Source organism: Parasteatoda tepidariorum, chromosome 1 (genome assembly GCF_043381705.1).
Source record: "Parasteatoda tepidariorum isolate YZ-2023 chromosome 1, CAS_Ptep_4.0, whole genome shotgun sequence".
In the NCBI taxonomy this organism is placed as follows: domain Eukaryota; kingdom Metazoa; phylum Arthropoda; class Arachnida; order Araneae; family Theridiidae; genus Parasteatoda; species Parasteatoda tepidariorum.
In genome coordinates this window covers 108,578,154-108,589,131 of record NC_092204.1, presented here as the reverse complement: position 1 = coordinate 108,589,131, position 10,978 = coordinate 108,578,154, and the positions used below count along the sequence as shown (strand labels likewise).

The window sequence follows — 10,978 nt, the reverse complement described above, 5'->3', positions numbered from 1 at the left end:
AGTGGTCAACTTACACAAGTTTTACTGTACTGCAATATCAAGAAAGCGGCTTATCATTATTTTGGAAGAAGTCACTCCTATATTTCAGTATACTGAAGAAATTAACCCTGTTATTGTAAAATGTTTTAGTTTCACAGTTTGAAAACCACTGGTATAAATTGTGTTTCATGTGGTGTGCTAAAAAATAGTGATTAAATTAGTGCTTTACACTTAAATAAATCGAAAGATAGAATCCGAGAAACATTTACGGCAGGCATTTTATCTGGGTGTTCTGTAATGACAGCACTTAAATTATATTTAGATTCCTAGTTAAAAAAGAAAACAAAAATCCCAGATTGAGGATCGCAGATTATATTTAATCTAATATTATTATAAATTAAAGAAAAAAAACCAGAAACGTTATCAGGGTCTGCTAAATCTTTAAACAGGAGAAGATGGGATAAAAACAGCAAAGTGAATACGATTACCTAATGCAACGAAGTATTTTTTTTTTTTTCGCTTTTCCATGCCTATATGATTCCTGAAAACATCAAACAGGTTTGGATAGTTTCAGCTGCATTGATTCCTTACTTTTTGACAGCGTTTTATTTAATTTTTTTTTTTGGTTTTAAAATTAATTTATAAATTTATGACACCTAGCCTGCATACTTTTTCTGGAAAATTCTCAAAATATGCATTAAGGGTGGTCATTAAGTAACCCTCTGACTAAATATTGGAGGAATATTAGAGAAATTATTGATGTGTCATTTCATCAAATTAGCAACTCTTGCCTTATACTGTTGGCCATAAGCTGGCATTTCACAGTATAGCAGGCCCGTAGCCAGGGGGGGGGACCGTCGGGACAAATGCCCCCCCCCCCGAAATTCTGGGTTTCAAACTTTTTAGTCTTTCTTTGAGCCTCTCAGTAAAAAGAAAAACAAAAACTGTCGAATTAAACCTTTTATTAACTAACTTTATTAAGCATATTTCGGGATATTGGGATATTCTGGTTTGTCCTAAAAAAGTAATCGAAAAATTTTTTTCAAATCCCTGTCGCAAACCTTTGTAAACTTTTTTTACAAATCGATTATAATTATTATGTAATATTAATTGAAACATAAGTATTATGTAATATTTTTTAATTACTAGTTTAACTTTTGCAAACAACAGAATAAACAATATTTGTTACAATATATTCCCCCTACTTTGCATGTCTGCAACTGTCCTTGCTTCTCACCATATCCCCCCCCCCGAAAAAATATCCTGGCTACGGCCTTGCAGTATAGCCTTCTTTTCCGCATCGAATAACATTATTGAAAATAAACTGATCGAATACATAAACTAATATTAGGAAACGCATTTTATGTTTTTATTCTCTAATAAGCAAAGATTTGTTTTAAAGAATCTATAGTTTAGTCGTAATTTTTTTTTCTCTTAGAAACAAATGAAATCTCTGATGAAGCTTTACAGAAGATAAACTTGCCTTATTGGACAATATTCAAATTTTACACAAAAAGAAAATGAGAAAAAGGTTCGTAATCCCTCTTTTTCCAATAAAATATACATTTCGTTTATATTTCAAACTACAAAAGGCGAAAACAATGTGGGTATATAAAGTTATAAATCCTAAACAAATTTCGGAGAATTTTGACTAAATAAATATACCCCAAAAATAATAACAATTGGCTTAAATATTCAAGTAGCATCAGTTCTTTCTAAAAATTTGTCAATTACTAGTCACCAACATGAGTATACGTCACATTTAATTGACTTGAAAATCGTAAAAAAAATACTGGATGTCTAAAAATAACCAGCAGTTTATAAAATCAATTAAAAATATGTTATGAGAAAAAGTTATTCGGTTTGCTGCCTTCTGCTTATGGACCAATTTTTAAAAATAGTTGCAATGTCCGTTAACATGTTGAAAATGCTATAAAGTAAATATTTTTGCTACATATTAGACCATTACAACTGAAATATTTGCGTAACTCTCTGAATTTTCAGATCGTGCAGCACATTTTGTTGCAGCAAATAGTGATTATTTTGAAAACGTAGTTTTACAGTTTTTATTAGTTAATAGCTCTAACTATATAAATTGAGGAACCCTATAACTAATTTTGAAATTTAGTCAGGAATTCCTGGTTTCCTATTCAAAACAGAGAGAGCCGTTCTTATCTTTCCTCCTCTACATTTATTCGTTTTTCAAATAATCGGTCATTTTTTGTATGTCCTGTACAATTGCCTGGTTCCTGTGATTTTCGAAGCAAAATGCAGAAATTCTTTCTTTGACTGGTATAACTGGTGTGTCATACACGTTCCTCAGTTTGCAAAACAGCTCAAAGCCCTATTGTGCATGAAAGAAATAGTTTATTTGCATGTTTTAATAATTAATGTTCAACTCATTTATGCACTCATTATTAACTTTTATGCATGGTTTTATGCATTTATTAAATCTTTTACACTTTTATTCTTTTTTATTCCATTTTAAGTAGTTAAGCTTTCTCTTTTACTTACCACGGAAGAAACTTTTCGTCACAAATTCTCTTCTCTTCCATTACTAATTTAAAACTTAAATTAAAGAAAAAGTGAGTTCAGATAAAAGTCATGAAGTTAGTCACTAAAAAGTCATAAAGTTTCAATTGCCGAAAAAAACATTTTAAAAATCAAAGCACAAACAAATTACTGAAAGAGAACTTTTCTATTGAGTAATAAGTATCGAGTATTAAGTTATTATCTCATAATTTATTTTCATTTGGATATTTCACGATTTTTTTTAAATAGAACTTTATTTCTTAATTTAGGTTTGTCTAAACTTATGAAAGTGAGTTCAGACAAAGTCATGAAGTTTCAATCGCGAAAAACAAATTTAAAAATCAAAACACAAACAAATTACTGAAAGAGAACTTTTCTATTGAGTAATAAGTATCGAGTATTAAAGTTATTATCTCATAATTTATTTATCATTTAGATCTCATAATTTATTTATCATTTATCATTTGGATATTTTACGATTTTTTTTTTGATATTTTAAACTTTATATCTTACTTAAGGTTTGTCTAAACTTATGAAAGTGAGTTCAGACAAAGTTATGAAGTTTCAATCGCGAAAAACAAATTTAAAAATCAAAACACAAACAAATTACTGAAAGAGAACTTTTCTATTGAGTAATAAGTATCGAGTATTAAGTTATTATCTTATAATTTATTTTCATTTGGATATTTTACGATTTTTTTTTAATATTTTAAACTTTATTTCTTACTTAAGGTTTGTCTAAACTTATGAAAGTGAGTTCAGACAAAGTCATGAAGTTTCAATCGCGAAAAACAAATTTAAAAATCGAAACACAAACAAATTACAGAAAGAGAACTTTTCTATTGAGTAATAAGTATCGAGTATTAAGTTATTAGCTTATAATTTATTTTCATTTGGATATTTTACGATTTTTTTTTCATATTCCAAACTTTATTGCTTACTCTAAATTTGTCTGAACTCACTTTTTTTTACTTTAAATTTTAAATTAATTATAGCGTTGAAAGAGAATTTGTGACGAGAAATTTCTCTCCGGATAAGGCGTCCTCTTCAATTAACCTCTTTTACTTAAATTGTTCCTTTTTTATTACGTTATTCTACTTTAGTTAAATGTTCTTTAACTTGCATTATTTTTAAACTTGCAATATTATATTTAAGTTACTTACGTTTCTCTTTCTTTTTTTTTTGTTTCATTTTCAATAAGACTGATTCTGTCAGCATTTGAAGGAATAATCAAAAGCAATCAATTTTTGGCGTATCATGTGATTTCATATGATAGGAAAATAAATATTTTCATTGGTGAATTGATTATTNTAGAATTTTTTAGGTTATATTATTACTGCAGTTAATTTTGAGTATTTACGATCGAGACGCTCAAATGCGACATCTGGGGAGAAAAGAGGAATGCACTACGATATTTTCCATTTTCTTAATATTTTTCGTCCCGCAGTGGACTCATCGTTAAGACACGGTTCCCAGCAGATTACCGAAGTCAAGCCTCACTGACTGCGGTCAGTGTGCGGGTGGGTGACCACTTGGATTAGTCTGCGTAGGGACTGAGGGTGTGTGGTATTGGTCCTCGTTAAACTATTCTACCGTAAAGTGCTCGACTTCGTGTGCAGGTCATCGGATCATCCTCAGGGATGTTTCCCAGACCGTCGCCAATAGCCCATTGTGCAGCTCAGGTGCGACGTAAATTAACTTCAACTACAACAACTTAATATTTTTCATGTTAAACTGTCGAAAACATTTCTCTAAAATTTCAATGAAACTTTCTTTTAGAACTATGTTCAACGTAGTTTTCAGTTTCAGATAGTTTCCTATAATCTATTTGAAAATCATGACAGAAACTAACATAGTTCCTTCTTATATGACTCTCCACACGCAATTGGTGAAAGCACACAGCATGCGATGTGAAGCGTTGCTATAGTTAGTGAGTTCTGCTCTACACTATAGAGTTGAAATACCTACTATCTCTACACCACCTGTAAGTCATTTCCATCGCCAATCTCTGCACAGGAGGCCATTTTGCTCACAAATACTTGACCACCTTAATCATCCGTAAACAGACAGGTCTTTATCGATCAATCTCGAACCAAAGGTAAGAAAATAAATAAATAAAAACTAGGTATCGATAGATAACTGAAAAAGAAAGCGTAATAAGCAATAAAATCTTATTAGGTAGCTAGGTACTTTATTTACGTCATACCAGAGCTGGGAAACATCCCTGAGAATGATCCTCTGCAGAGGGCATGGCACCTTCGCTTTGGTAGCCCAATGCCCTGCGCGTGAAGTCGAGCACTTTATATTAGAACAGTTCAACGAAGACCGACACCGCGCACCTTTGATCCCTACGCAGGCTGATCAAAAATGGTCACCTATTTACTGACAGCAGTCAGTGATGCTTGACTTCAGTGTTCTACTGGGAATCGTGTCTATACAAACAGTCCACTGCGGGACAAATTCTTACTAGGAATTAGATATAAACAAAATCAGGGTTTGTCTCTTTAAACAAGCGCTTTTTCTTGTTGTGAGGTAATTACCAATGGGGATGTTGTGGGTTTCAAAAATAGTCAGACATTTTACTTCTATGCTAATATTTATTTAAAACTCGTTAGTTTCGTTTAATAACTTCTAAATTTGAACCAAAAAAAAAAAAAAAACTTCGAAAGTGCTGATTGCAAAATAAACTCTAGTCATCTTCATTTGAACACAATGGATATTTTTTTTATTTCTGAATTATAAAAAAAATTTCTATTTCGAGCGAGTTTAGTGAAAACTGCTACCAAATCATCCCATTGCAGAGGAAATATACGTCCCTGTTGTTGACTGATGGAGAAAAATCATGGTTTCAATTGGCATAGCGAACAAAATGATAACAAAAAGTGAAACGGAATAAAAATAAAAAAAATTACCGTTACCGTTGTTACAAGTAAACAATATCCTTTATTAATTTTAATTAAAACAAATTCGAATCATGAAGTTAATCTTCACTTTCGAATTCTTGATTGTCCTTTTTTGAGGTTCACATAATTCGGACCCGGTTGGTGTATATATATATAATACACCGAAGAGCCATTACATTATGACCACCCTGCTAGACATGTAGGACCACCTTTAGCCCTCAAACCTGGTAGCACCCGACGTGGCATTGATTCCACAAGGTGTTGGTAGGTAGTCTGAGGTATTTGGTACCAAGAGCTCACCAACTGGTCCTGCAATTCTCTTACATGGCGAGGGGGTAGCGTGGCAGCACGAATTTGGTTTCCCAAGTAGGACCGCAAATGCTCTATTGGATTAAGGTCAGGTGAATTTGGGGGCCAAGACATGACTTGAGAGTCACTAGAATGTTCCTCGAACCAATCCATGACGATTCGACCCTTATGACATGGTGCAGTATCCTGTTGGTAAATATCATCCCCCCGCAGGAAAACTGTTGCCGTGAATGGATAAACCTGGTCTCCAACTATGTTCAAGTAGCTTACAGACGTCAGGGATTGTTTTATGAGGATTATGGGTCCTAATGTGCCCCAGGAAAATATTGTTCCTGGGCGAGAAACCATGAAAACCTGGGCGAGCCCATTGTTATAGATGGAGGGTGGTCATAATGTAATGGCTCTTCGGTGTATATATCGCTCATGATTAATACTCTGTTATCTATTACAAAATTAGCTTAGATTGATTCATGAATCAAAAGTACCTCATTTTATTCCCCAGGTTAATGGTACGTTAACTTTCGAAGAAAATCTTGCAGATTTGATTGCTATTGAACTTATTGAAAAGGTATTATTTGTGTTTTATTTTCCCTTTCCTTTTTTAATGTTATTTCATTTTAGTGCGAATTTTCTCAATGCTACCTTTTTATCGTGTATGAAATTGGTTAAATTAGTGATACATATGAAAAACATTCATAGGTTCACTTCCAAGACATACATATTTCTCATTATTTGTTAAAATGGACACTGACATGAGTTATCGGTTTCGCTAACTTGACTGATAGTCGAACTTCTAGACACATGACTGATAGTGATACCGGATTAAAACTGGTGATAAATAAGGAAAGAAAATCCGCAGATTCACTGCCAAGAAACATTTTAAAAACCGTTTGTTGTAAGTCTCTTACTACTTTAGATCATAATTGAGGAAGCTATGAGCGAATGCTTGAAAAATGTTTCAAAGAGCCTACAGTGTTATTAGCGCGTACCAATTTAAAAACATTCCAACAAGAAACTACAGCTTTTTCCCAGCTTAATGTGTTATTTAACCTTGGAAAAACCTCTTAGACATACATTTTTGTCTAAACCTCTTAGAAAAAAATGATGCGGAGTAAATTTGTACAGTCTGAGGATAACTGGAGAGAATAAAGTAATGGGTTCATATACAAGAGATCGTGAGTTCGATCCCCGCGAGCCGAAGACCGTGCACAAAATGGGGTCTCGTTCACGCTAAATCTATCGCGGTCACAAAATTCTCCAAGTTCTCACAAATCAATACCTCTGGGGGTTTTGGATCAGATATTGATAGTGCTCTGGTTCAGGGCAAAATTAATCTGTGGATTAATTGAAGGACTTGTAGGTATTGACAAGTAGCATAAGACAACAACAACAACAACAGAAATTAACGCTGATTTGATCAATTTTCTTATGTCAAATGTTAATTTATTTTTAATAAATTTCTTACATAAATTACACCAGTTTTTTTCTTGTTTATGCAGAGTATATTTTTTAAATAAGGGATTTTTCGAGCGTTCTGAAATGATACGACAAGAATAAATAAGTGAAAATGATAAAAATAAAGAAATATAAACTTAGAAAAGCGCATTTTTGATTATGAAATTACTTTAGTAAAAGTTATACTTATTAAGTAACATATCTTAGTGGTTCCATGATTCTCGAGGTTGTAGCATTGTAAGAGAAAATTACGACCTTTCAAATTAAGTAACTGTAGTCTCTCTTTCCCAGTATTTATAATATTTACACAGGGGAAATAGTTTTCAGTGCATTTATATAATTACTTACAGAGAAAGGAATTTTGTTAAAATTGCCTTACTGTATGGTAATGACATTTCTGGTAAAAGAAAAATAATAATAATAAAAACATACATATACGGTATTTAAACCATTCACTAGGTAAATTTTAAGTTCACATGGTAACTGGAAATTTCGATTTTCAAAATTATAGCTCTTATTAGCACAAAATTAGTAAAAATACAAAACTGAAAAGTAAATTAAATGGAATAAGTGGTTTCCATGTCATGCTTAGGTATCAATCATAAAATTATCATATTTTACCACTTTTACCAAATTTCATCGCAGATTATAAAACTAAATTTCATTTTTTATTTTATTTAAATCATATTACCAAAGCGCTTCAATAAAAATTGGCGAGCATTTTGGTGTTACCATAGAGCCAGTTTTAAGATTTAAAATCCTCACCATATTCTGGTAGTTTTGACCATAAATTCTTTTCTTTCTCTGAGTATGATCTTGCCCAATTCGAGTGTGAGAATTTTAATTCTGAAATTTATTTTCATTCGAAAGTTACTGGTTATTTTCAAAATGATGTCTTTGGTTTAGTTTATTTTTTATATGAATGCGCAAGTTTATAAGGAGCGTGTAGGCTTAGATAAATACATGTATATTTGTCTGCTCCTTTTATATTAACATTTAACGCAAAAAACATATAACCAAAACGTATCACATCATAAACTAAGATGCATTATCGCCTTCTTCTTACTACTCCCTGCGTTACAGAAAAGAAGGAAAACAGTATTCTCTCGAATAAATTTTAAGAAATCCTGGTCATGAATACATTTTTAAATTGCATAAAAACTGTAGCTAATAGAGAGAAACAGATTGCAGATTCAAAATGAAGATTCGCCTTCTTCCTACTACTCCCTACGTTACAGAGAAGTAGGTAAACAGTATTCACTCGGATAAATTTTAAGAAATCCTGGTTAGGAATACAATATTTAATTGCATAAAAACTGTAGCTAATAGAGAAAAGCAGATTGCAGATTTGAAATCAGTGACGTGAAAATATTTGACATACGTTCAAAAATCTCATGCAACAGAAAAAAAAAGTACTACATGCATTTATAGACGTACATGCTTTTACAGTTAACAAAAAATTATTTTTTATTGTAGGCTGTTCACTTGCTAAGGGATGAATTTTCACCAACTTGTGTGCCTGAATTCCCTTACTCGACAAGACAATTATATTACATCTTAATCACACAGGTAAATATGCATCGTTAGTTAATCATTAGCTTTCACTAAAAAATTTACATTGTATTTCACTTTGAATGGAATACAAAATCTATAAAATACCCTGAATTTTAATTATATTGAAAATAAATAATCAGTTTAATTATAAGTTTTGAACATAGTTTATTTCTTTTAGTGCTTCATTACAGTGCGATCAAAAAATATGTACGCTTTGATTTGCATTGATATCATCAATAATTTTTTTTAAAAAATTTATTTATTTATTTTTTTGCTATAATTGCATATTTTCTTGAACTCTCGATACATCTTTAAAAACACTTCTTTGTAACTTTTGAAGTTAACTTTGTTCGTAATCATGTTAAGAAATTTTTAAAATTCGTAAATGTAAAAGTTTTAATTACGAATAAAAACTCGCAAATTGATTTATTCCTAAATGTTAGCTTATAATATTTTTTTAAAATTAAAAGCATTTTTATAGAATAATTAATTAACTTTAAAAATGGACTATTTTCTCTTATATTTACTGTTTTTTTTTTTAAGCTCTGGTGTGAAACTGAAATGGTAGAAATGGATCTTGAAGATAAGCATGCTGCTGCAAGATTTAGGCAAGTAAATCGTTTTTAAAACTGTACACTGTATGTAAAAAGTCTGGTGCAAAATTTCGGTAAGAAGTACCGGCACTCAAAGTGATGGTATTTTTTACCGTAAAATATATTTTTATTGTAAAATTTTACGGGGAAAAGAATCTGATATACCATATTTTTAGAGTAGTATTTACTGCAAAATTGTTGAATCACTGTATTTAAATAAGTATTACTGCGAAAATTACGGTATAAAATTTTACTGTAAAATGGATTACATGGATGATGCACCTAAATTGCCGGTACTTTTTGCTGTAAATTCATCCGGAATTTTTTGCAGTGTACAAATTAAATAGAAAAAAATGATCGGTATAAACATTTAGGATAGGTTTAGAAAATTAAAATGAACTAGCTGAAAACTAGTATGTTTAACTATCATTCATAATATGACTAAAAATGCTGTATTTAAGAAATGTATACGTAGAAGTTCTTACTTCCGGTTAAAATTACATATTTAAGAATTTTTTATAAATTCTTAGAAATGTGGGGCTTGATATTTTAAATTATACTTTCGAATGTAACTTTAATAATGTGGTATTCAATTATATTATGATTTTGGTGTGTGTTTATTTGTCTTATAGGATGACTGGAATTATGCAAAATGCTGAAGAATTTTCAGAAGCTTTCCAATGTGATGATTTCAGCTTTATGAATCCAAAAGTGAAATGCTCATTTTTTAAATAAAATTGTTGAGAAGTGTAGATTTCATTTTTTATCGTTTGTTTGTTTAGAGACTCCGTTGATTTTTATGTTTACTGCGTGTTGCATACAGCTGCTTTAAAAGGAAAAACTAGTTATCATATATAATGCCTGTATTGAATGTCCCATAATATCTCATACAGTATTTGTATCGCAACATAAAAAAAAGAAATTCTAGTCTCTAATAATTTGTTTTATAGAATTTTTATGAGGTATTACAAAACTTATGCAAATGGGTGCAAAATTTATAAAATAAAAAAATAGTGCGTGGAGTCCCTCCGCGCGGAAGAAGTGAAACTTCGTAATGTGGAAATGAAAATAGGAAGGTGCAGAAATTGATTTTTAGTGAAATCATATTGTTTCTTTAAGACAAACTTTATTAACAATGCTTACAATTCACAATTGATCGCATCTTTTAATTATCATTTTCGAGTGGAGAAATATCCAAATCTATAACATTTACAATGGGATTATGATAACTAAAGTAAGATACGAAATGTTTGAGTTCTATTTTTTCAATATTTCTTGCAAAAACTGCATCAATGGTAGTTACACCTTTGGTTGTTGGATCATTCCTACCATTTATCATTTCCAATCCAAATTTGTCTTTAAGGAAGGTTAATAATGTTTCAGCTTCAGGTAACGAGAAATTCACATTAAAATCTCCTGCAAGGATCACAAGCCGCTCATAATAATCAATTTTTTAACCAGTAACGCCTGCCAGAGCTTGTGAACCTGCAGTGGATAGTGGCAATAAATATTTTGCAATTAATAATTTAAAATCCCTCATGGTTGCATTTGGTGAAATGTAAATGGCAATTAGAAAAGAGAAAACCTAACAATCAATTGATATTCACAAGAGACGTACCTTGACATAACCTTAAATCCGTCGCATTGTCCGTG

General features: G+C 31.2%; 2 protein-coding genes across 2 annotated transcripts in view; both read left to right on the top strand.

Moving 5' to 3' along the window:
- LOC107449947 (uncharacterized) overlaps positions 1-10,060 on the top strand; it is a 14,063-nt gene extending 4,003 nt beyond the window's left edge. The window contains exons 4-7 of the mRNA XM_071180823.1: positions 6,226-6,291; positions 8,655-8,747; positions 9,276-9,340; positions 9,958-10,060. Of these exons, the coding sequence (XP_071036924.1) occupies positions 6,226-6,291; positions 8,655-8,747; positions 9,276-9,340; positions 9,958-10,060 (327 nt within the window). The remainder of the gene's footprint in view (positions 1-6,225; positions 6,292-8,654; positions 8,748-9,275; positions 9,341-9,957) is intronic.
- The window catches only part of LOC122271661 (neural cell adhesion molecule 2), a 139,462-nt gene that overhangs the window by 105,324 nt on the left and 23,160 nt on the right, over positions 1-10,978 (top strand). The gene's annotated exons all lie outside the window — the stretch shown is intronic.